General features: G+C 30.4%; 3 protein-coding genes across 12 annotated transcripts; 1 reads left to right on the top strand and 2 right to left on the bottom strand.

Annotated features, from left to right (window-relative positions):
- Window positions 1–98: 98 nt before the first annotated feature.
- On the bottom strand, window positions 99–7,488 carry LOC122526230 (transmembrane and coiled-coil domains protein 2). Of its 9 annotated transcripts, XM_043649507.1 has the most exons (13): window positions 7,399–7,488; window positions 6,800–7,050; window positions 5,867–6,071; window positions 5,565–5,772; window positions 5,023–5,188; window positions 4,710–4,938; window positions 4,284–4,340; window positions 3,607–3,689; window positions 3,111–3,119; window positions 2,109–2,437; window positions 1,572–1,972; window positions 1,068–1,228; window positions 99–731 (listed from the first exon to the last, which is right to left on the bottom strand). In XM_043649507.1, exons 3-12 carry the CDS (start codon window positions 6,007–6,009, stop codon window positions 1,072–1,074), a joined length of 1,782 nt encoding a protein of 593 aa, XP_043505442.1. In that variant the 5' UTR covers window positions 6,010–6,071; window positions 6,800–7,050; window positions 7,399–7,488; the 3' UTR covers window positions 99–731; window positions 1,068–1,071. The 9 variants fall into 9 exon arrangements, with proteins under 9 accessions (XP_043505442.1, XP_043505441.1, XP_043505446.1 ...); XM_043649506.1 differs by lacking the exon at window positions 6,800–7,050 and having other exon boundaries at window positions 7,399–7,487; XM_043649511.1 differs by lacking the exon at window positions 6,800–7,050 and having other exon boundaries at window positions 1,068–1,198; window positions 7,399–7,487.
- Window positions 7,287–9,875, bottom strand: LOC122526231 (GSK3-beta interaction protein). Its single transcript, XM_043649516.1, has one exon. It carries the CDS (start codon window positions 9,298–9,300, stop codon window positions 8,956–8,958), a length of 345 nt encoding a protein of 114 aa, XP_043505451.1. The 5' UTR covers window positions 9,301–9,875; the 3' UTR covers window positions 7,287–8,955.
- A 491-nt stretch (window positions 9,876–10,366) lies between these two features.
- LOC122526229 (protein transport protein Sec24A) lies at window positions 10,367–17,185 on the top strand. 2 transcript variants are annotated; one of them, XM_043649505.1, is made up of 17 exons: window positions 10,367–10,557; window positions 11,412–11,578; window positions 11,667–13,096; window positions 13,188–13,349; window positions 13,420–13,535; window positions 13,601–13,703; window positions 13,775–13,901; window positions 14,010–14,119; window positions 14,309–14,525; window positions 14,608–14,765; window positions 14,858–15,083; window positions 15,176–15,505; window positions 15,572–15,682; window positions 15,763–15,935; window positions 16,047–16,382; window positions 16,469–16,572; window positions 16,655–17,185. In XM_043649505.1, the coding sequence occupies exons 2-17, from the start codon at window positions 11,431–11,433 to the stop codon at window positions 16,764–16,766; spliced, it is 3,963 nt and encodes a 1,320-aa protein (XP_043505440.1). In that variant the 5' UTR covers window positions 10,367–10,557; window positions 11,412–11,430; the 3' UTR covers window positions 16,767–17,185. The 2 variants fall into 2 exon arrangements, with proteins under 2 accessions (XP_043505440.1, XP_043505438.1); XM_043649503.1 differs by having other exon boundaries at window positions 14,294–14,525.
- The last annotated feature ends 10,699 nt before the right edge of the window (window positions 17,186–27,884 follow it).

The raw sequence follows: 27,884 nt of genomic DNA, 5'->3' as shown, positions 1-27,884 counted from the left end.
CTTATGTTGAATAAGCCCATGCTAAAATAGCACGATACAATAAGGCCAACCACAGACACACTGAAGACAGCATTTTCTTTTATTATATTATTCAATTCTTAAGTCCTCATTTAGTGTTTATTAAGATCAGTGTTTAAGCAGAGCTACATGGAAAAGTAATCATGTACATGTCTCGACACCTTACGTTAAATGTCCATGACTGCAATATCGTTTCATAGTATGGTTCAATAACATTAGGATATACGTTTCTTTAATCATTTTTCCTAAAGTTCATCAAAGAAAAAATGGGACTTTATTTTACAAGGAATAATAATCGTGTCCGTCGTACAAGATGAAACTCTATTCCAATGATTTTAAACAAAATTTAAACATACAAATAATGTAAGAAAAAAATAATATATTTGTAAATAATACTTTATATATTCTTTTTTTACTAGTTTGGTTAATAGTCTTTTTGATGAAAATACCTACTATTATGCAGATAATAGCATAATAAATAGATAAATCAAATTATTTTACCAATCAAACGATTTCAAATAGATGCATTTTATATCAATTAAATTAATAGTAATAATGCATCTAATTAAATATGTAAACACGAACAATTATATTTGCGCACATATGATGTTATTGCTCCAACAATGCAGCATTTGTAAATGGCTCCAATCGTTGATTATTGTAATCAATTTTGCATCATCATCACTGGGTTCATTAAATTTAAGTATACCACCCTAAAATCAATTCCATTTGAATACTTAAACTTATTCCAAATATTACAAGAAAAACGACTGATATCGCGTTCGTGAAGTAAACAAAAATATTAATTAAAAATAAATTAAAATAAATAAGAGAAATATATTAAATATTATTTCTGCCTTTAAAAATAATGGAATTTTATTAATATGTATAAATTAGAGAAAGTATTATATGTTTTCTATTTAAAAAAATATATTATTTTCATTGAAATGATAAATTTACTTATATGTTATAAGAATCTTATTTAAAAGAATTTTGTATATATTCTTAGGATAATTAAATAGATCAAAAAATATTTTCATATAACTTACAATGCTACTTCACGGCGAGCGTTTGTTTAAGGTGGCGCATGAGGTGACTCCCAACATCATGCACCTCTGGCCATTGTTTGAGCACGAACACTATACCCAATACAACGAGCGTGGTCGTTAGTATGCGCACCCTGCACATGAAACAATGAGGCTTAGTACAGCTGTAACAAACGCGTGAAAATGAAACTAAACAATTAGTGAACAAAATTAAATTTTCATGTATCTATATATGATGTCCATGTTATCTTAAAATAATATTAATTAAATAACGATCCACCCATACGTACATATAAATACATCTAACAACTTATTTATGACAATATATTCAAAACAACAAAAGGATTAATTAATATCTACTATCGTAACAATATTTGACATATCTTACAATTAATAGACATGAACATATATGATTTTTTTACATGAGAAAATGATTCATGAAATTACTAACTAAAAATGAATATAAAAGAATATTTGTAGGTAAATATTGATAATAAATGATGTTACCTGGTTCTAAGGAATGGCACCATAATACCAGCACCTGTTGCAACAAGGAGTAAAATAACTTGCAGTACTGTTAACACTATATTTATCAACTTGACGACCAATGCTCTTGCATTACTATTGTCAAGACCTTCTAATGTAACATACTGTTGGTGTTGTTGCTGTTGATGTTCCATCTTACATATTTTCGTTTGACAACTTTCTAACATTTCATGTATGTCCCTTAAACGATCTTCACTCTGATATTGTACTTTTTCTTCCATATCTGTAATTGTTTGTTTCAAATTTTCTACTTCGTTCTGATGAAGTTCGGTCAAATCGTTGATTTGTTCTTCGAGACGATCACATCGAAAACGTTCTTCTTGTAGACCATGTGATAAGTATGTTACTTCTTGCTGCAAAGCCTAAATAAAAACACTAATTCATATAATTTTTTTCTAATTTCTATAATAGAAGTAATAAAACATAGCTACTATTGAAATTAGATCCCCATACCCAAACCCCCAATTTGCATATATAGTTTATATGTGATAAACGAACCTTTAAGCCATCTAATTTTTCCCTCATTCGTTCAAGACTGTCTCTGTGTTCGTGAAGTTCCGAGAAGATGGCTTTGAAACTCAATGTAGCATTATTACTGTGACAAGTGTGCGGTTGGCCTCTACTACCTGGTCCACTTTCACTCGTTACACTAGAGCATTCTGAACCTTCTTCCGATGGAAATTTCATTGCCACGGCACTGTGCGTAGATCCAAGACTACAGCCACCAGGTAAAGTAGCTGATCCATGATGAGTTTTTTCTTCTTCAACACTACCGTTATCACCATTACCTGCATGTGGTGTATCGTTTACATAAAAAGTTGAGCCATCTGCAGAGACATAGATTTTGCAAGTTAGATCGTTATCCAATACCAAAATATAAACTCTATTAACAACTAACGCTAGTTGTTGCCGTCTTTCTATTCTGTTTAAATATTATTAAAGTATTTTTATCAACAAAACAAACATATAACAGAAATAGAAATATATGATAATGTGAGTTAGAATAAGAAATTTTGTTTATATGTACATATAAATAATATTACAATATTATTTACGAACAATCGTTAAGATTTCATTTTTTAATAGTATTGGATAACTACTATTAGATAAAGCATCATAGAAATGTACAATTAATACAAGCAACCAATCACCTTAGAATAAAATTATCATTAAATAAATAAATAAAATGAAAAATATAAGTACTAACTGCGATGTTGATAATTATTTAATATACAAAAGCTTTAGAATTCGGTGAATTATTTAGAAAGGAAAAATGATAACAAATACAGTGTATGATATTTATAAAAATATTTTTTTTATAATATCTTTGAACATATTCGTATGATCATAAAATACTGAACGCAACTAAATACAAGAACACGTTTCACGTATGAACATAAAATTGATATTGAAATTAACAGAAAAGACTATATATACAGAATATAAAAACGTAGAATAGATAGACGCAAAGTGAATTTTGTTTTGTGACACATTACTTACTACTCTCAACTGCCATGATAGCGCAACATATTAAAAAAAAAAAAAACATTTATTTTTAAATATAAGTGCACAACAATCCACATAGAAATATAAAAAGAAAAATTGCTCTTTCTTCAAATATATCATGGATATTTTAATATACTCAAATTTATTTTTGGATAAAGTTAAATCAGACAATATATATAGTGCGAGACACTTAGAATAATTATATATTAAATATAAAAAACATACATAAGTGTATATATATTAATAGTTGAATTTAGACTACAAATATATAGTCTACGAAAGTGCACAGTACCAGATAAATTAAACTTTATCAAATATCATATTGTCAAAGTAGTGCATATTCTACATAACTACTATATCCAATTGCATTCTAATTTTAATTTATAGCTGAACAAATATTTTTAATTTTAAATTGACAATACAATTTGTAGCAATATTTTGATAATATATAGCAAAGTATAATAAAATATGTACTATAAATATTACTCACGTGATAATGTGTTTATATTGTCAGCACTTCCAAATTTATTTTTAATAAGATGTGCAAACTCCCTTGGCTTTGACATAACACTTCTAAAATAGAATAGTCAATAATTAATGATAATATAATAGTAAACAACTACACTTGTTATACTTTTTAACGTTACATCTATTACACAAATGATAATTTTATATACATTACATAAAAACATAAGGTTACATAATTTTAATTTTTGTTTTGTTTTATCTATACATTATATTGTACTTTACTGTAATTAATGGCCTTTAGGGAGCCTAGGCTCTAGGGTCAATAAAATATTATTAAATAAATAAAAAATAAGGTATAATATTATTTTATAAATACTTTATCTACATGAATGCATATATAAAATACAACAATATTTTAAAGTTTACAACTTGGAAAATAGAAGCAGTTTAGGACGTGTATTAAATTGAAATTATAAATCCTTATTTTAAATAAATATACTTTCAATAATAGTCAATGACAAGTTTGATTTTAGACAAACTTTTTAATAAGTTTTTCTAACCTCAACCGTATATACTATAATTTTAATCTTTTATTACTTCTGATAAATAACGTTCGTAAAAAATATTAATTAAATAAATTAATATATAATAGATATTAAATATAGTTGAATCACAATCTATTTTTATCATAACACTCACCCTGAAAAACCAGTGATTCCGTCCCTAATATTGCCACCCACATTTCTGGAAGGGAGTCTCAAATTAGAAGAAAAAATCACTCTCTATACTTAGCAATGAGTGTAGAGGATTGAGAAAATAAAAGGTGAAGACGACATACACCATATCATAGAATCAAATTGACATTAGTTTAATTTGTGCAAAGTCCTTTTGCATGTTAGCAAGAAACTATGTAATAGATCATGCAACGTGCATGGTGATGTTCATGTATATACAAAACATGCTATGTTAAGAAAATAATATCTGTTATATGAGAAATACTATAACTCGTTATTTATTTTAAGTATAAAGATAAACCAAAATTTATTTATAAGAACTACTTATACTTCTAAACTATACTACTTAAACTTCTAATTTCTAATACAAATTAAAGTTGAGTACACCTACTTTAATCCTTGTCCCATATCACGAAGTACTTCTCTTGGTTGTCTATGACCTACGGGTGCACCATTCATTTCATAACTTTTTAGTTTTTTTTGATAACTATCCAACTTTTTTTGTAACTGAGAAATACTATTTGCTGATTTTTGATTTTTCTTTTCAAACACCGTTTTAATTCTAGTTAATTGTTGTTTATCCGCATTTGCAGCCAATTTTAAATATTCGTTAACATTTTCTACAAAGAAGAAAGATATAATGATATTAATTTTATTAAATCCAACATTATGGTAATATAATAATAGAGAAGAAGATAATTCACCATCACGAGTTGTTTGTTCGGTACGTATGAGTTCGCGTGTTCTAGCTATTTTACTTTGAATACGTTCGATCGCTAATCGAACTCGCGTAGCGCTTGAGTCCACATCGTCGCTTATTAATTCAGAAGAACCATTGGATAGGAACGATTGTATGTTATGATATTGTTCCTACAAATAAACAATGTATAAAGTAAAATACATTTTTTGAAACAGTAATGTGCCACAACAATTACATTTATATTATAAAGTTAAATGCAATTTGTAAAGAAAATCTCATTCTTGATATTAATTAAGATTTTGAATTTTATGCCAAATTCACTTATAGCAATATGCAAATAATTTCTTCTTTCTTTAATTGTTATAAATGATAACCTTGCAATCTTATAATAGAGCGGATGCAAGCACGATAATGTTTTATCGCAATGTGTGTCGATGTAAAAATATCATTTCTATTATATAACAAAAAATATAATATAAATGTTAGAATAATATTAAGAATATATTACTTCTTTATCAAAGGAAATTAATTTAGCATAATACGTACTCCTTCATCATCAGTTGGAGGTTGAACGTTTGGCACAAACTCATCTGGTTCGGCAGTGATTGGATTACCGTTTGATTCATCCATAGCATCCCCCATGCGGATTAAAGTACCTGGTGATCTTTGTCTGCTGCTGCCTTTCATGCTGAAGCTACTCCCACAACCACCACAGCTGCTACCACTGCCTGTGCTATCCTCTCCTGTTTGATAGCTAAAAAGAAGAAAAAGATTGATGTAACATTCAATTCCAAATATTATACAAATTCATTACTTATAATTAGTTAGATTACCAATTATAAACTTACATTGGAGCATTACGTGCTTTTGGTGTATGTTCCAAACTAGCTGACTGTTGGTAATGCGCTTGAGATAAAGATGTATTCCCTCTAGTAGGAGAAGTGCTACGTGAGCTGTTCTTACTTGACGAAGTCACCATCAAGCTAGCCATTCCTTTCTTCTAATAATGTTTATTATTAGGATATCAGACAAATGCCACATGTTGTATTGAATCTGTAGTCATATAAACCTTCAATTAGACATGTTTTTTATCAGATGATTTCTAGGTATGATAAGAAACACTCTTAATAAAAATCAGCAACACCTATATAAGGCAAATATATAAATACATAAAAAAGATTAATACACAAGATGAATCATTCCTTTAAAATAATCTATCAATTCTATCTAAATAGTAATAAATGAAAATATATATTGAAAGATAAATTTATAAATGAATACATATCTTTAGTGATAAGAAATCTTCTTCTTATTATTATATTCATTTTTATCAATATGAAAGAAAAAAATAAAACAAAAATATACGATATTTGTAATGTATATTAAAAAAATTTACTATAATTATAAATCTATTATCATAATAAAATTATATAAGTTTTCTAGTAATAAATAGTTTAGAACAACCTTTGACCTAATGCAACTGAAGAGTCATTGTGATTATTATAATACAAGAACAAGCTTTATAACGTTTGTCATCAAAATAATTCCACTGATCGGCCAATAAAACAAAGAAAGAAGGATAACAAATCATCTAGTAATAAAATAAAACTTTTTCAAAAACAAATTATCATGAAACTGAAATTGTAACGTTAAATTGAAATATACATAATTACATACATTTAGATATATATCGATAACATTAAATTCATATAAATTTAATATTAATCATTAACAAAAAATAGGATATATGTACATGAGAAACAAATGACTTTTCAAATTACCATTTCTCTTATGTAAAAGATAAAACTTTTCAATCAAAAATAGAATTGGCTTAAGATCCTTCCTGGTTTGTTATACGGAATAACACAGAAGAATAAGAATAAGAAGCAAGAAATATTACGAATATTCGTAAACCTTAAAGTTCGTTATTAACTTTCTTTCGATCGTCAAAGCGTCGAAAATGGAGCCACATAAGTAGAATTTCAGATATTTTCACTAACTTATGGGACGTGAAGAAATCGCCACAGTCTTACTGCGGACATGTAAAACGGAATATTATTAGTTGATGCGTTCCTTTAAATCTATAGCGGCACTATCGTCCCACCCTTTATACGCGGCTTCATTATAAAAGCAGGACGATTTTCAAATAAAAACAAACTTTTGACCTGTCAAGTCGCACGCCCGACTTTTACACACACAAATGCATGCATACACACGTTCTCTCTCTTTCTACTGCTCCCTTTTCCATTTTCTCTTTTACTCTCTTTCTTTCTCCCTCTTTCTCTCTCTCTCTCTCTCTCTTCCTCTCACCATTTCATTCTCTTCCAATTTTGAACGAGTACGATTAAAAATTAAAAATCTATCGATAACACTAACTCACCTTCTTTTATTTTACGATGCACACTTTACGCGGTTGTAGCATGTTATCATTTTTAATTTGACATAACGTGTCACAGAATGAAAAATATCGATAATGATACAATTTAGTTTTATAATCGCGAGTAATTTTTTGCGTGTTTTTTTCCTTGTTGGCGTTGTTCTATTTATCTTTTTTTTTCCTGTCCCTGTCTTTTTATCTTCTTCTCACTGAATTAATAATCAAAGAATCGTACTCATATACGTGATAACTTTCCACGGGTGTGTCATTGTCACGATTTGTCGTCACTTCTTCTTTTTCTTTTTCTTTTTCTTCACATACAACGATAACGTCGAGAGCTTTTCAACGAGTTGTTCGATCGTATATGATATCGACGCTACTAAACTCATTCAGTATCTTTCGACTGCACGAAGTAACGCGTTGTACACGATTGCATATGCATTTGTATGCGCGTGTGTTTGTGTGTACGTAAGTACTTACGTACACACAACCACCACCTCCACCAGAACACAAATACAAGTTACATTGAACATGTAGTATGTCAGGTTCGTCGAAAGTGTCTCATTCCGCGGTGTAATACGTCGAACCACAGAATGACAAGTGCTGGGAATAGAAGAGGATGAGAGATTTCCTACGTAGGGTTGACGCGTCGATGAATCTCTCGAGTTCTAGGGATAATGGCTGCTGTTACTAGGGACACACTCTAACAATAAATTATGCGTTTACCGCAGAATACGTCAGTGTTGTATGTATTCATCCCATCGTCGTTCTATTATTTACAAACATTGCTTGAAATTGCAGAATTTTCTCTGCTTTCTTTTTCTTTTTTAATTTTATTAAAATACGTAACGTTCATTAAGGTTAGAATATATACAATATTTGCACATACACAAAATTTGGCTGTCATAAAATGAGGTCATGTTATTTAAATATTAAAATTCCTGTTATTTTAAGAACGGAAAGTTTTTTATTGTTAAAAATACTCTTTATAAAAACTTATTACGAAAAGGATTATTTCTTAAAAGATGATAGTTCACTATCTAAAGTTATTATTCATATATTTACAAGATTATAATTATTGAAAAATCTAATGTTATATATGTAAGATTAGTAAGTAAGAATAAAATATAAGTTAAATGATAGTTTTATATAAATATGAGAATAAAATTTCTTTGCATGTTAGTTAATAATTGATACAGTATTTAATCACACTGTCTCTTATGACATACAGCTTACTGAAACAGTAATGTTTCGTTTTCCAAGATATACTATTCCATGGAAGGTGTATCGTATAATTAACGTAATAATTACGGCACTGTCCTTGTACACTATGCGAACTTCATCAATCTTCGAGGACAAATTTCATGTTCTGTTTTTTTTCTCTTTATCTTTTAGATGTCCATGCGCGATACTTTTTCTACAAGTAGCTGTTTTTATTGTGTCAGGTAACATTCCTTGCACATAATTATATTATATTATAAGAAGATAAAACGCAACTATTTACGTAACATAAATAAATACGTGCTTTGAAATATATCGTTCGTCATATTCTCAACTCAATTATTTCAATTTTTCCAATTTTTCTAACAACAAATTGCCAAACGAATTTCTATATTGTAAACTAATAGAATTCAACAAACTGTAAAATGTTTCAAAATATTCATTTCCCTTGCTTGTAGTGTCGTCGTATTTGTTTCCAACGATGGTAAAACCTGCACTGGATAATTCTATGCAAAACGTTATGTTTTCCAGCGTTGTTAAATTTAAATAGATAACTTGATTAGTGTTGCACAATCTGTCAGATATTTTTACGTCAATCACGTGATCCTTGATATCGTTAATGACAGCTTGTGCTTCCAGTTTCCATTGTTCTTCGTCCAATAATTTATCCTCATCATTCTTCATATTTATTGTTCTTCAAAACTTGATTGTTTCATTTATTTATATATCTTGATATTCGTCTCTCGGTAAGAATTTTCAACTTTTATTAACAAATTTATCAGTGTCACAATTCAATTTTTGGCAACGAAGGAAGGAAGATAGTTTAGTGCCAAAATCGTGTTTTTATCACACGATGCAACACGTGCATAGGTTAGATTCAGGGTCAAAGACCACGATCGACTAACGCATAAGTTTAGATTTGTCAGATTATTTCGTTTTAAAAGGTGGCTACAGTGCCATAATTTGTGCTCTCAAAAATCTGGTGAAATTTTTGACTGTTATCACTACCCTTGACATTGCAACTATTTTATGTAGAATATCGTAATAATGATTTGAATATTACGTACCTTTTTATATACATATATATGTGTGTACTACTAAACTACTATATCTATATACATTTCTATACGTGATGTCTTCTTTTATCATATATCGTGTAGTCATGGTTACTAACGTCGAATATTATGACGTAAATACATCATATATATACGTGTACATATATGCATAAGCAATGTAAATTATCTGGTAATCGAACTTAAGTCAGACTATCTCTTTATAAATTTAATGTAACGAGCGATAACAGGACTTAATAAAATATTTTTCATTTAGGATGACGTCGCTTAAAGAAGAAGTTTAAAACACTTCAAATAAAATCGATTTTTTGCAAAGTTATAATACTTTTTTAACAATAATTTTCGAAATACAAATGTATAAGAGATACTTCAGAATGAAAATTAAATACACGATGTTTTATTAATTTGAACGTAATTAATATTTACTTCAATAGTATGATTGTAAGAATTGTAATTTAGCTGACTAAGATCTACGATCAAAGTCCGATTATATAACGCATGTTTTTTCAATTGTTTAAGCTAGTTTAATCCTTTTTTCTTGCTCGTTTTTATTTCTTTCGATATTGCTGTATTTGAATATACCGCCGAATAATTAATCGAAGTAGCATATTAATCGAACACACCCTCGATTTTGTAGTACGTCAGTGACGTCCTCATTTGTCGCCCTTGTTAGTTCGTATATATGCCACGTTGAAGAGTAGGTCGCTTCGATCGCTTACTCTGCCACGTAATGTTGTGTGTGCCGTTTATTAGTTATACTTGTGAAAAGATTTACGTAAAATTAATCGTCAATGTTTTCGATGTGCAAGCGTGTATCGGAGAAAATATAAGATCAGTTGATCTTTTTTGTGAGAAGCTCACCGAGGAGGTAAGCCAGAAAATTGTCGATCAGAATGGGTAATAAATCGAAGGTTGTCCGTCAGACACCTAAACTCGTTTTTTACTAGATGACGTTTAACCTTTTAAGCGCGTGCTCCAAAACTTATCTGCCAATTTGTCTTTGTCTCAACTAATAAAATCATAATTATACAAAGATTTTTTTAAAGTCAAGTTTTTAATTCACGTAGGAATGATTAATCCCTTTCGTGGACATTTTCAATTTCGAACTGTCATAATTATTGTAAGGTCAGCTGATGACATGGTGCTTTGATGACCCCCGAACATTATTTTGCTTTTATTTTGTTAAGTCTCGATTCCGTTGCTAAATATGACGATATTTTTGATTAGGTTCTTTTTTTTTATTTCAAATACGTCGATAATAATTATCTTTTATCTTCCTCCTTTTTTTTATTGGTCGATCAGAAGACGTTCGATTTACTATTTTCTTCTAGATAATTGAGTTTCATTATATTTTTTAAACTTTAATCCTTTCTTTTTACAATTATGAAGCATAATTATATAAAGAGAAGTTCACATTTAACATATATCTTTATATAAATATGTATTTTTAGTTTTAAACAATGTTTTATTTATTGTGATTGTGATAAAATATCTTTCTTGTAATTTTTTAATGATAATAATTTTATTAATGTAAATATATTGTATTAATTAGAAAAAAAATATATAAGACTCCTTCTCTACAACAAATAATTTACTTTTCTTTTCATTTTTTTAAATAACGATTTAGTAGTGTAAGTTTATAATGGTGTAAACGAAAGGTGTATTGTTATTTCCTTTATTTAATGTAAAACATCCTGTTGCACTTTATTCACCTTGTTTCAGTGATTTATAAAGAAAAAACATGTCTCACCCAGATGGTTATCAGTATCAATCGTACATAGATCCTAATAATTCCTTAAAAAGTGAACGTGTACCAATAGTAAATGGTCAATCCACTGTTAATCAGCATATACAAAACGGCATGCAATCACCACATTCTAATCTCACTGGTATGCATATGGCAACCATAAATATGAAGCTTATGTTTTTAGAAAGAATCGTTAGTAGTTTATTTGCATATTATTTAATAATTTTTAGGTACACCGTCATCGCAATCATCTCGTGATCCATCAAGAGAAACATCGAGAGATCCATCTCCAACTCAATATCTACACAACCAGTATAGACCACAATTACCAAGACCTCCTATGCCACCAATTAATGGACAGCAAAATATGCATCTGAATGTTAGGCCTCCTTTACCAAACGTCACGCAAACACAACAATATAATCCTACCACAACTCTTTACTCTTCTAACCAATTCAATTCTAGTGCCACAAATATTCCTCCCCCGAATAATGCAGGCAATGTTTCTTCTGCGTTTGTTAGTTTGTCTTCAAATGTACAAGAAAGTCAAGATATTAATTCACATAGTATGCCTTCTATACCACAAGTTTCATCAACAAGTTCAAGTCACAATACATTATCCGAATCTGATGCTAAAAGAGGAACTGCTAATTTTCCTTCCACTGAATTTACTATGACCGAAAGTACTAGGTCTAATAAACTATATCAAAGGACACCTACTTCACAGTCAGCAGGCCTATCAAATGACGCAACCAATGTACCTACAATATCTGACAATTTTGATAATGTAAATCAAAAGCCTTCTATTATGCAAAATCCATCTGGAAATTCTCTGGGACAATCTAGTATGAACGTATCACAGTTTAATCAGAGTAATCGGAATGAATCTTTGAATGCACCTATAACTACTCAAAATCAAGCTGTTATGCCACCGCCTCTGAATTCTAGCTATCCTTCTCAGATGATTACAACTACTCAAAATCAAGCCGTTATGCCACCACCTCCAATTTCTAGCCATTCTCCTCAGATGATTAATCAATATAATCCTAACTCAGCAGTTTTGAGAAATGTATCTCAAAACGTTAACTCCGAAGGACAACCTGTAAATTTTGCATCGGCTCAAAATTTGCAGGGTTATTTGTCTCCGCCTAAATATGGAAGTCAGCAAAATATTTTCAACAGTCCGCAGAATGTACAAGGCAATACACAAAATGTGCCATCATATGCATATAGTTCTAATTCTAATACGCAAAATTTATTTGCTAAACCACAACAAACTCAACACGTTCTTCAAAGTCCAAATATGTCTGCGTCAAGAAATATTGCAGGAAATCAGGATAATTTGCCATCACAATCACGAGTGCAATCTCTACATTCATTACAGCCAACAGTACAAAGTCAGACATTTGGCAGTCACACAGATTTATTTGGGCAGGGATCAAATTCTCAACAGAGTCATAGTATGTATGGTAGTCAACCAAATTTAACTGGCCAAAGAAATTATGCGCAAAATTATTATGGAACGCAAATGTCATCAAGCACTGCCAATGTTTCAAGCTCTATAATGACACCTCCAAGATTTAGTGCACCTTCTAATAATCCTAGTCTCTCTTCTATGAGGCAGCCAATGACTATGCCACCCCCTACAGGACAGCAATTGGTATGAACTATGATTATATATATTTAATTTGTTTATAAATTACACTTCTTTAGATTATTTTTATACTATTACATTTTGTATTTATTAACAGGGTAAATATGATAAGCAACCACCATATCCAGGACAATTATCTAATATTCCCTTAGATCCTATGTCTGCAAGATATCCTGGATCATATCCTGATCAAATGAATCAACTAAATAGACAAATGAGTGCAATGTCAGTTACACAGGCTGGTTATAATAAAATATGGGTAAGTTAGCTAGAATTCAGACACTTTTGCTTCATAAGAGACTTTAAACTGTAATAATTGCATTTTTTAGGGCATGGAATCCGTTGACTTATTACAATGTAGAAATATTTTACCTCCTGAGAAAATAGAGCCACCGAAAGTTAGATTGCATCAAGAATTTTTAGATGGTGTTAATTGCAATCCAGAGTGAGTGTATAAAATTTTAAAAATATATAATTATTGATATTACGTATCTATCGTTTTTGTTACAGTATATTTCGATGTACTTTGACAAAGATTCCTGAGAATAATTCATTGCTGCAGAAAGCCAAGTTACCACTTGGAATTTTAATACATCCTTTCAAAGATTTAAACGTAAGTTATATGATACAATGATATTTTCATGACTTCAATGATATAATATGTAATAAAATTTCTTTTTTTAGCAATTACCCGTAATTCAGTGTAGCACAATTGTACGTTGTCGTATTTGTAGAACATATATCAATCCATTTGTATACTTTGTTGATTCCAAGAGATGGAAATGTAATTTATGCTATAGAGTAAATGACCGTAAGTAGTAAATGTTATTTACAGACAATATTTAAATAATAAAAGTTGATCTATTCTAATATTAAATATATTTTTGTTTAATTTATTATAATAACGTGTATAAAATAGTTCCAGGAGAGTTTCAATTTGATCCAATAACTCAATCTTATGGGGACCCATCTAGAAGGCCAGAAGTCAAAACAAGCACCATTGAATTTATTGCATCTAGTGAATATATGGTATTTTACAACTACTATTCATATTGTTAATAGTATACTTATACTTTGATAGTGTACTATTTTTTATTATGCTTATAAAGAGACGAGAAGACTTATTTTCTGATTCATTTCCTGAATTTCGGAAAACAAGCTTTTACGTCTCTTTGTTAGTCTTTTTCTTAATTTTTATTATAGCTCCGTCCCCCACAGCCAGCAGTTTATCTTTTTATACTGGATGTTTCAAGACTTGCAGTAGAAAGTGGTTATCTTACTGTAGTATGTAATACAATAACTGAGGAATTATTGAGATTACCAGGTGATGGAAGAACGCAAGTTGGATTTTTGGCAGTGGATTCAACAATACATTTTTTCAGTATGCCTGACAATGTATCACAGCCCCATGAAATGATTATGCTAGACGTGGATGGTAAGACATTTAAATAAGTTATACAAATATTTATCGAATGACCAGAATTGTAATCTAAAAATATACGATGACATATTTTCAGATGTTTTCCTTCCGTGTCCAGACAATTTAATAGTTAATCTTAAGGAACGGGAAGAATTAATAAAAGACTTATTAGCCCAATTACCTACTAAATTTCAGGGTACTCATGATACGAATAGTGCATTAGGGGCTGCTTTACAAGTAGCATATAAATTGATGGTACAATCTTATAATATATATCAGTAAAATGAATTATATTTCTTTACGACAGATTTTTTTGTTTAATATTTGTTTTCTTATTATTATATTAGTCACCTACTGGAGGAAGAATGACTGTATTTCAAACATGTTTACCAAATATGGGACCCGGAGCGCTACAACCGAGAGAAGATCCAAATGGTAGAGCTAGTAAAGATGTACCTCATTTAAATCCAGCAACTGATTTTTATAAAAGATTAGCATTAGACTGCAGTGGGCAACAGATTGCCGTTGATCTATTTTTATTAAATAGTCAATACAGCGATTTAGCGACGCTTTGTACGTATACCATTAAAAATACAATAAATTAATCTACTTTTATATATATATATATATATCGATTATTAATAAAAAATATTTATATTTTTTAGCTGGTATGTGCAAATTTTCTGGTGGTTGTATATATCATTTACCACTGTTTCGTTCATCGAAGATACAACATGTGGAAACATTGGACCGAATGTTACGACGTTATCTAACACGAAAGATAGGTTTTGAAGCTGTTATGAGAATACGTTGCACACGTGGCCTTAGTATTCACACCTTCCATGGCAATTTCTTTGTACGCTCTACTGATTTGTTAAGTTTGCCGAATGTAAATCCTGATGCTGGATTTGCAATGCAAATTTCGATCGAAGAGAGTCTCGCGGAAACACAAAATGTGTGTTTTCAAGCAGCACTGTTGTATACATCAAGTAAAGGTAAGAAAATGGATATTTGTATTTTTTAAAAGCTTTTCTACGTGAATAATTCATAAAATATTTTAGGTGAAAGAAGAATTCGAGTGCATACATTATGCTTACCAGTGGTTTCTAATTTAAACGATATCCTTCATTCGGCAGATCAACAATGTATAATAGGATTATTATCTAAAATGGGTATGGGAAACTATAATTATCATTTTATGATAAATTTAATTGTAAGAAATATTATTTATTATATATATTTTATATAACAGCCGTAGATAGATCTCAACAGTCTTCATTATCAGATGCAAGGGATGCATTGATAAACGTAGCGATTGATTCTCTGTCTGCTTACAAATTGTCCCAGTCTACTGGATCGGCTGGACTTTTGGCACCAGCCAGTCTCAAGTTATTACCTTTATACATTATTGCTTTGCTCAAATACGTAAGTAATTGTTATTTTAATTGAGATTATTTTTTTTTAAAAAAACAGGTATTAATTATATTATTATTACTATTATTATAATTATTAAGGAATTGAATTTTGTTTGGACAGATTGCTTTTAGATCAGGCACAAGTACGCGATTGGACGATCGAGTATTTGCCATGTGCCAGTTAAAAACTTTACCACTTTTACAACTTATACAAATAATATATCCAGATCTTTATCCTATACACATGCTTGACGATAAAAATTCATTGGACATAGATGGAAAAGTTTGCCCACAACCACCTAGATTACATTTATCTGCTGAGAAAATAGATTCAAGAGGTGCATTCCTCATGGATGCCGGAGATAAAATATTAATATACGTGGGGAAAAATGTACATCCAATGTTTTGTTGTAATGTACTTGGTGTTTCAGCATTTTCTGCTATACCAGAAGAATTTGTAAGTTTTTTTGTAATGGAATTGGCTATTATATACAGATCTTAAAACTTTTTTTTTTTTATATGTAATTTATGATTTATTTGCAGTATGAATTACCGGAACTTGACACTGTAGAGAACGAGAGACTTCGCCATTTTGTATTTAGTCTGCAAGAAGAGAAACCATATTATGCATCCGTGCAAATTATTCGGTAATGCATTTATTACTTTTTTCCATTTATCTAATAATATAATAATCGTTACTTTATTAATATATTTGTATTTAATTTTTAGAGATGACAGTCATTTCAGGACATTATTTGTAGAACAGTTAATTGAGGACAGATTCGAATCAGCCCTTAGTTATTATGAATTCTTGCAGCATTTAAAAACTCAAGTGAAGTAGTGGACAATTTGAATAATAAGTGAATATAAAAAAGTTATGTTAAATAATTTGAATTTCTTCATAAATGTATTATGAAAGAATCGCGAAAATATTGTTATTGACACAGTGAAAGTGTTAATCATAAGCGGCGAACTGTGCTCAGGAACAGGATGTGATCTCCCTATCAAGTATCACCTACATTTTTCATTCAGATAGCACGGTAACGCGTAAGTGTTCCAGTTTGCCGTTGCATAATAAACAGACGATAATTGTAAACGACATGTCATACAAAAAAGTAACCATAGCCTTCTTCAGAAAAAACACGTTGACGCATTTAAATGTAATAGATTGTAATTATTACTACTATCCATATTCTTACAATGTATCAATATCATAGATCCAAATATCATGTATGTCACGTAAATTTATGTTATATCGGATACCTAGTACGTCTTACGCATTGCTTTTTCCATTTTTATTTTCTCTTTCTCTCTCTCTCTTTCTCTTCATTCATACATAAGTATTTTAATACAATAACTAAACATTTTCTTTTGAATTTTGCAGATTGATTTTTTTGCTATATATATATGCTTTAATGGAAGATCTTAATTCCATATTGTTGTTATTAATTTTTTTAAGGGACACATCTTTCAGCCATGTGTTTTTATCTTATATGATTGGATTGTTAATTCATTATTTTGGCATGGCAATTTATATGTATAGCGAATTAGGGAAATTTATGTATAAGTTTTACTATAATTCCATTAGGTTTATCTATTGAGACTTTTGTGAATTTATGGGTATTCGTATCTTATTATTTTAACCTTATGTCTATAATGACATCTTAAAGTTATACATAACATTTTTCACATTATATACTCATTATTTGCATGAATCAATTAAAATTTTGATCAAAAACGAGAAATTATTATAAAAAGAATTATGTTTTTTTAAAGATGTAATACGTTCATACGAAATTGTAAAATATTATTACAAGATAATCGTTATAAATGGTTAAATAATTAATACGAGTGTCTTGCATATGAAATGAAAATCAATGCAATTTAAAAAAAAAAAGTATAGGTTTATTATTAGGTGCTCAAATAGAATTATAAATAATATCTATGTAAAATATTGCAGGTAGTTGAAAATTCCATTGAACAACCAATTTATTCTAGCGCAGGCAATTTCAGAAATATATATAAAGAGCAATATTTGGGATTTGATATTTATGACACTTCATTTCTCTCCTGTAATCGATGCTGCCAAATAAAAACTTTTCCATGTATACATAGAAGAAAAAATTCATTTTTTTCGGGAGAATTGTAGTGAAATAAATATCAATTGTTATATGCACTCCACGGAGGGCCAACTAAAATGTCCCATGGTGTGCTCAAAGTTCAATCGTTATAACTCGTGCAATGGCCTCAAACGACAATGGTCACGATAGTCTGACACAGACCATTCATTTTGTGTGTTATTTGATTTATCGGTTATTATCGAATATTGATTATTATTAAGCTATGAAAAATTATATGTATATATATAAATATATATATAAATATAAATTACACATATGGGATGAATGAGTATATGTATATAAAGTTTAATTTCACCTAAACTAATCATTTATATTCACATTTTATTTCCTTCTATTTATCTTGCTGATATTTTTTTAAACAAAAAGTTAACAAAATGAAAGAAATTTATATTCATGAACAGTACATTGGCATGTTTAATAATTTTCATATTCTTATAAATTACATTAATCGATAAATTTTAATTAATCAATATGTAAATATCTTGTAATTTTATTTAGAAACCTGTTGTCTCTTTGTATGTTTATCTTTTTTCTTTTTTAATTTTGCCTCCAAGGAAACGCGCGCTACAGCGCATTGAAACTCGCGCATAGATGGCAGCATCGATGACCTCAGTGCTACGGCGCGTACGCGGTTTGATTTTGTTATCAGTAGTGGTGCCGTAGTCGGTGAGAGGAGAGAAGTGATCGTTTATTATAACAGTTATTCAACGAATCCGGTAAGTTTTGTTTTGACCACGAGTATATAATATATTTATATACATTATATTTAATGTAATCATTTTTACAGGAAATGTTTCTCATTTTTTCATCGTTCCTGCATTTGATATCCTTTTTTTTTTTTTCCATCCGAGAATGAATAATATTAGAACATTATTCGCATACCATACACACATAAATGTAATTTTTGTTGAATACATACGTGCTTTAGATAGAATTATTCACAGATAAATGAGCATATCAATGTTTTGATAAAAGAAATAGCAATTAACGAAAGTTGACAATCATCACGTACATAAATGTACAAACGAATTTCTAAGTAATAAGTTTAATTTTTCGTCGATCGATTTATACCTTAACGAGTATACCCTTTTTTTTACCTATGCATTTTTTTTTTTTATATTCTTTTCACATGATATACAAATACGCGCTTTCAAGTGTATATACATATACATATATACATATATAAAGATGTAAAATATTCATGCAAGTAATTTGTTTACTTTATATCCGTTTTCGTGCGTTCCTTGCTTGCGTTTTATTGCACTTTTGCTGCTATATAAAGCGTACGAGAAATAAACGTTGGTGTATACACGTATGTGTGTATTTGTATGCGAGTATGTGTGTTTTGCATTTAGTTCATTCACCCGGTAATTAAAGGCAGCTACAGGGCGCAATATAATATTTAATGACGGTTAATCAAAATGACGTGTAAGTTCTTCCGTGGTACGATTAAGACAACTTACGTTTCCAATACATATAAATATTCGAGTAAATCATTCATTGATGAGACCCTAAGTACACCAGGATAATGCATACCATTTGATACAGTAACTAGTCTATTTATATTTTTTTGATCTATTTTTTTTGTATTTAATAAATAAATATTTAACTAATTGTGTAAGTAAATATATATAGATAAGTAACTATGAATATAGTACACGAAAATATGTACTATAATCCGAATAATGATATAAGTTCTAATGCACACATACTGAATATTTATCACCTAAAAGTTACTTAACGGATACGATAGACATACATATATTATCGATGCAAGCTTTGCCGAAGTGGAAGCTCCTATTGTTATCTTCGATTAATGGTTTAGGTACATATATATATATATACCTTTATATATGTACTTAATAGAGTAGAATTCATGTGGATTTCTTATAAAATACGATCTCTATAATAATACTCGTTGTGAAATAGCGAATCACCTATTTCATACTCTCAATTAGAATTTGGTGCGTTCCCTTCTTAATTCTTTTTATTAAACTCCTTAATGACTTTCCCGCAGTTCTTCGTTTATTCTTCGTTCTTCTTATCCTTCTTCATTTCATCTCTTTCTCTCCCTCTCTCTCATATATATCTTTTATCCATCATTCACTCATTCTCCCTTTTTTTTTTCCATTTCTATCACTCTCTCTCTTTCTCTTTTTCTATCCTTTCTTTTTTATTTCTCACTCTCCTCTCTTTTTATCTTTTTCTCTCTTTATATATCTACATACATATATATATATATTTTATCCATCATTCACTCATTCCGTTTCTCACTCTCTGACAAGCAATAAACACAGAAAGGAATTCTCAACTATGCTAATTAAGAACTAAAGTTTCTCGATTATAGTCGACAATATAAGTCTTACGACTAGATTCTGTTTTAGTACTCGAGCGTATCATTAAGAAAATACGCGAACGTTTTGTACTTTACTATATATATATATATATGTATAGATATACACCTACACATACACACGTACATTCAACTTAGGAGATGAAGAAAATCGGCGGAATTCCTAAACGCATTTTATCCGCAATTTGCGCGTGTCTCGCGATATCGACCGAATCGATTAGCGGAACAAAGAAATGTCCTGACCGAGGCTGCACGTAATATGTTCGTATGTATGTATGTGTGTTTATGATGTATGTGTACGTGGGTACATCAAATATATCGAACGGCCCTATTTTACGATAGTAACATGATCCTTTTGCTTGCTAGAAGAATCACCGATCTCATTGGCGTATCCTTTTTTAAATTACCGTAAACACTCTACATGTTGTTTTTTTTCTTTTTCTCCCATTTGTAGTCTAAATTGTCAATTGTCTTTTGATTTTGTTCTTTTTATCGTTATATACAAGAACAAGTTTTTTTTACAAGTATTCGAAGTGTATACGATCGAATAGTTAACAGAATATAATAATAATTGTTGTAAAATATACATAGTAAAGATACGACGTGTCAAACGATAAGCAACATTTTAATTAGTACTATTAATTAGTCAACTGATATTATCTATAAACTAAATAGAAGGGTTTAAGCGTGTATGTGTGTGTGTGTGTGTGTGTGTATGTATACGTGTGAGAGAGTCAAGGGCATACTTTAGTACGTTTAGCTCTTCGCCATTTCATCCACTTTTAACGAGGGTAGAAATAAAAGAAAATTACTCACATCAGTTGGTAAAGAAATCGATGAATTCTGATGTCCTAGACATTGTTCTTTTCCTTTTTTTTTTTTTTATTTTTTTTGTTTTGTTTTTATTTTCTCGTCCTTCGTCCTTTTCTTCTTATTTTCTTCCTTAACTTTTTCACGATCATTATCGTCGTACGTATTAAAGATTTTTCCGTCATTAATAACTCGCTCGCAATGGCGCATCATTCCGTTTTGCATTATACCCAGCTCGCGAGAAGGATCCCACCACTACTTTCTTCCCTTTCTTTTCGTCTGTCTTTTTGTCTTCTTTTCTTTCTCGTGTAAAAGAATTTCATCTCGACTCCTTGAAAAATGAAGAACCCACTTTTAGAGTTCCTCCCCCGTTTTCTACACCAAACCTTACCAGACGATTTACTTTTTTTCTCTCTCTATTTTTCTTCCTTTTTCTAGTATCTCTCGTTGGAAGAGAATAGACAAAATTTATTTAAACTTTGAATTTCCGTATGTAGTCATTTCGATGTTTTCTTCTTCTTCTTTTTTTTTTTTTATCTCCCTCTATTTTTCCCTTTTGTTTTCCGGTCCTAGACAGAATTTTTATTCTCGAATTAATCGAGCCGCGAAAAAGTTCACGAAATTTTCACATCAACGGCTGGTTACATGTAAATGAGATTTAACGATTTTAACGAATAGTTAAAGGGCAGCTGAGGTACTTATTAGATTTTTTTGTCTCTTCTTCTTTTCTTTTCTTTTCTTTTCTTTCTTCAAACCGTCAATCTAACAGTTCGTTTAAACTTTGTACGAACGTAAATGAATCTACGACGATGGTTGTGATCGATACGAAGACTGTTCTTTTTTATTGATAGCTAGATAAATGATTGATTCAGTTAGGCCGAATTCGCATCCTTTCCTTCGGATACTAATAATACATTTTTTACGAAGATAGATTTTTTAACATGGAGTACAAGTCCAATTCGTATATGTAGTAGTAGTAATAGTAGAAAAACAGCAGCTTTTGATAGAAACGTGTAGGAGTCTGGATGTTGGTTTCATCTCGAAATTTTCCATTTCTTAAATTAACTAATGCACTTGGGAATTCTTTAAAATATAGGAGCTGGATCGAATCCACCTAATGAGATACAATTTTAATGAACTTATTTACGATCGAATTAAAAATTTAACTAATTATATGTACTCGAGTAGAAAATTGTAACCATTATTTTTCCTATCGAGTATTAGTTTCCTATTTACCATCCCAACTTTCGTCGATATTTCAAAAACTTTTCGATCGCGTTTCAAACTAGATAAATATAAAATTGCGAACACTTTGCAGATGATTTTTGAATATAGGTTACTCATATATTCATTCAGATATTGCTAATAGGATAAAATAAATTCAATTTTCTAGGATATCAAGCTATATATAAAGAACCTATTTACATCGTCACAGAGTATTATAATATCGCTAGAATATATCGGCTGTGTGTGGCCTTTCGAGCGAACAATGCACATATGCTTTTAAAAATTTATGTTTACCATGTGTGTGTACGATATATATTGGTCATGTGACAGTAGATGATAAAAATTGTCTCTCTGTCGCAAAAGTTTAGCTACGGTCGAAGTTATTGTCATCGATTTAGCCTAAGGCATTTAATATCACCAGCTTTGTATAAAATAATGTGTATGCTTGTGTGTGTGTGTTGGATTTCTTTTTTTTTTGAGAATCCTGTCATTTCCTTCAATTAGTGGTTTTTCAATAGTAAATAATTCATAGGAAAATTCGTACGAATTTTCCCGGTTTTATATTGTATGTATTAGCTTAGGTTTAAATCTCTCTGATAATCCGAAGCTAAAATCTCACTTCTGAATAATCCGAGCATCACCATCCGCTCTGATTATTCGTTTGTCCTTACGCTTATGTATTTCAGCTCTAAAGCAAAGCCGTATGGTTGTGTGTATTGTATTTATGTATATGCGTATGTGAGTGCGTGTATCTTCTCTGCCGTAAGCAAGATTGTTTACTATCCAATACAAACACTTGAGAAACAAGCGAGTATGCAAGGTGGCAAAGCGTTAAATACAATTAACACCTTGCCGCTGCTGATGCTGCTGGTGCTGTTTATTCCTTTCTCGAATATACTGTTAAAGCTGTCTTCTCGATTCTACCTATTCCAAATTGTCGACGAACGTTGCTGTTTTTGGTAACCAAAGTACCCTTAATTGTATTATTCTATTGAAATTATATTTAATAGTTTATTCTAGTATACAAATCAGTTGAAATACAGAATGGATTAAAATTTCTTAGACGAATTTTATAAATAAATCATTTCTTTTTGAGATTCGTAATTTTCTAACAAAATGTTTTGCGGATTATTCGTAAACCAAGTTACTTGCAATCCAAGGTTTGACTTTAATAAGAAAGAAATAATTTGACAACTTAAAAAAAGAACAATAATTGATTTGATCCACCCTGTATAAAAAATATGTTTGAAAGTAATTATTGGTTTTATAATTTACCACACATATATACACGTGTGTTTTAGCTAGCAGTGTGTAATTGTTACACCGACGATTTCTCGAGCATTGATTTTTGTTTTAATGATAAGTTCGTTTTAACGCGCAGCTTTTAGGCAAATAACGAGGTCGATCTTTTGCAAATGTTCGTTCTAACGTACATTGTATACGTTCGTAGATGCGTGTAAATATTCTGAAGAAATGAAGAAGTATGAGGTTTTACCGTGGAACATTACACACACGCTCGTTTATCATTTTGGGGGCGTGGGGGCGGGGGGGACACATAAATACATACGTATGTATGTACGTATATATTTATGTAAAATATGATGCAGTTTGTACGTGTGCACCAAGTATATGTGCATACGTATACTCGTTTTGAAAAGTATAAATAAAAAAGGTAAAACTAAAAACGGAGATAACGTTACTGGGACATTTGTTAAAATGTTTGCAAACATTTGATATATGTGTGTATATATGAATAGAGTTTACAATTAAATATTAGATTTTAAATACCGAATAAACAATGTTATTATTGATCGATTGCGGGTGCGAGATCTCGCGTTTCGTCAACACACCAAATTCTGTTTGTTCTTATTCGTGCATACGCGTATTTTTATTTAACACGATCCGTCCTTCGTATTCGTTACGTCGATATTTGACTTTTCTAAATTAGGTTTCTCGTTTCTACCAACTTCGAATGAGATTCAATTAACATACGAAACGCGTTATTTTTCTATGACGAATAAAACTACGCGGAGAAACATAACGGTTATAATAAATTAGTTCGCTGCTAGGTTTTTTTTTTTTTTTTTAAAACTTATCAATTTCGGAAACATCGCAACGATTCGTATTTCGTACACTCGTTTTGTTAAAAACGCGAGGATTAGGAGGAAGAATTTTTCTTCTTTTTTGCTGTATTGAAAATCGATGCACGTTTACTCGCGAGGCACAGGTATATTTGCGAGTAATCCGTTGCGATTATATGATAATCAAAATAAATTACGTACACCATATTACGTTAAATAAACTTCGGATATACTTTGATTAGAAAAATCGTGGTAGTAATATTTTCCAAACGTTTTTTTTTTTTTCTCGAATTATTTTATTATTCAGATCGTAACTAATGTTATAAACTACAAAGACTAATTAAAAGTCGAAAAAAAAGTTTCGAAAGAAGTAATGAATATTTCAAATGACTTAAACAACTTTTAATCTTATCTTGTATTAAATGAAAAAAGATTAAAAAAAAAAGAAACAACTTATTGTTAGTTAGTTAGTTTACTCAGGGGTTTTGTTTCTTTTTTTTTCTCTTATACTTAGTTGGATAAAAATTGAAAAAGTTTGAAAAGGATTAAAGCGTCCGTATTGATCGATTAATCGTAACGTTCGTGGTAAAATCTGTGTGTACGGGAAAAAATAATGGATTTGAGTATAATCGTTTGGCAATTGATTTGAAGGATGCGTTGGTATATTTCTTTGGAAAACGATCTTTCGATTGCTTTTTCAGGAGCCACAGTTACAAGGGTGATGTACGATCGAAAGAGGAGACGAATAAAAGGAGTGAAAAAGAGAGAGAGAGAGGTGTGAGGGTGGTGTGAGGGTGGTTTGAGGGTGGAGAGTGTAAGAGAAGTGTAGGTAGATGTCAGGGAAGGCAGCAAATTGATGTGAAAGACTTATTAGACCTTGAGAGGACCTGCTGTGAGCTAGAAGGGCTTTATATGGGTACGAAGGTACACGATTGAAGAGAGAGAGAGAAAGAGACACCATTGTGATCCGCGTTGTCTCGATTGAACGACGATCGACATGGTTCTTCTATCGTAAGGTCATATCGTTGACTTTCCTTTTGTAATGACGCGGTTTGACCTTTTGTTTCCTATTATCTACACTCCACGAAATATCTCGTGACATTGATACCGCGTTTCCGTATAGAACGAACAATAATAAGTATCAAAAAATAATCAAAGAATGTCCTTTTCGAACGGTTTTTCTTTTTTATTTGATTTTAATCTTCAACCAGTGATGTTAAGTTTTTATTTAGGGACGTGATTAGTTACGTCGGGTTTTTAGGTCTTTTTGATAGTCGGAATCATGTCTCGCGAAATGTTTTTTTTTTTATTTTTTATTTTATTATTTAAGAATTGGTATTTGTTAAAGGTTTATCTTCTTATCGGATTTTGCTATTTTACGATCGGTACAAAATAAATCTATTATGTCTGGAAGAAGAATAATTGATTTGTTTAAATCATGATAGAAATATTCGATATAATATTTAAACGTAATTTATTTTGATTCTGTCCGTCACGACGAATCCTTTATTAAATGAAAATGAAATGAATTTGCGTGAATAAAATATTACTAGTGTGTGGGAGGAAATTTTAATTGAATTAAAAATAATACGATTACGAGAAACCGTGTTTTGTAAAGAATTTTTCGTATAGTTTATTTATTGCAGTTTAAAAAATTAAGATTTAAAATAAAGACAAATAGTTTACTTCTTCGTTAACGTCGGTATTTAATGCTGTTAAAATTTTCAAAGTTTCCTTTCTAATATTTATTAGGATAACGGTGAAAGTGTTTCATTTTGGGAAGCAAAGTAAACATCGAGGCGAGTGGTTCATCTCGTATATTACTCGTTGCTACTTCCTGTTATTTTATGATACAATGGCTATGTTGCAGCAGCTGGTGCATGCTGCAAAAATGTTACGAACTAAAGACACACCAACTGCAACGTCCAATATTCTCTACGAGATTTGAATTTTTTTCATTTTTTTAATATCGTGCACTTCAACAACAATTGACAATTATCTCTTGGAATGAATTAACGAAGAAATATAAATTCAACAAAATTGTTAGTTTTAATTTCGACCTACTATTTTTATCGATTCTTTTTTTTTTTCGTTTCACTATTTTCGCATTAGTATTTCGCATACATTTATTTCATCGTAGATAGAAGCAAACCACTCGAGTTGTATTTTCGAATTGGCAGTAGTGTTGACCCGTACTAGTCAGGCACGATTCGTTCGATGGAATCGTTCGATGACGAATTGCGGAGTAGCGGGAAAGAAATCAGAATGGGGGGGGAAACGTAGGATTAATTGCGAAAATCTAAAGGATTTACATCTATCTATTGGTATATCGATTCGTTCGTAGTCAATTTTTTCAACTGAACAATCCTCCTCCTACTCCCGTTGCAATATTCGATAATGCAAATATCGCAAAAAAGAAAAAAAAAAAGAAAATACATTTTAAATATTTATGTTTCCTTTTTATTTAACGATTCGACCAATATTTTTAAACAAAAATGATACATATATATACATTGCGGAAGAATATGCAAACAAATGACGTACGCGTACAAATATTCGTATAGAACGCGAATAAAATAAGATTTAACCGTGCGATAGAAAAATTTCGCGTAATGAAAAAAAATCTACACGGTGATGTATCACGTTTACTTTAGGCGAATTTAGAAGTCCTTTCATTTCCATATGTAAAATGTTCTTGAAACGTTAGTCGGATACATGTAAATGCACTATAATCAACGTGTTGCAGTTGCAACTTAGTTTTAGATATTTAAAAAGCCTCTCTTGAAACGTTACTGAAAGTCATAACCGAATGAATGTATCGAACTAGAGTAGAAACTTTTGTTTACGACATTAAACTAAAAAAATACGAGAACAAAAAATATCCTCAAATCGCATCCAATTTTAACTTGTAACTATTTATTTATGACAGCTTGCTGACGTAGAGGTTATTTGCATTCGACGTTTCTCCTCCCACAGTTTCGCATACCCTGGAAACCCTGTGTCGTATGGTGAACCTTTTGCCATGCGCCATTTTGAACGATCTGTCACCGGTTGTTCCGTCGGAGTTCAACGTTGAAAAGAACATCTGTTCTGCTTTAAACAATAGACAAACGTTAATATATTATAAATAATTAATTGATGATAAAGAATAAAAGGAATACCCTTTTTTTGTCGTCCTGTTTTTTTTTGTTTTCAATCCGCTTGCTTTTCTTCGAGTAATTTTATTTCAACTTTTAATAAAAAAAATAAATAAATAACAGAAATAATATTATAATAAGTGAGAGAAAGAGAGAGAGATAATAATTTATAGATAACACTTACAGATAAATGGAATATAATCGTTGCAT

This window comes from Polistes fuscatus, unplaced genomic scaffold (assembly GCF_010416935.1).
Source record: "Polistes fuscatus isolate 324 unplaced genomic scaffold, CU_Pfus_HIC Scaffold11, whole genome shotgun sequence".
Classification (NCBI taxonomy): Eukaryota; Metazoa; Arthropoda; class Insecta; order Hymenoptera; family Vespidae; genus Polistes; species Polistes fuscatus.
The sequence above is the reverse complement of the archived record's forward strand: the minus strand, read 5'-3'. Positions and strand labels throughout refer to the sequence as shown.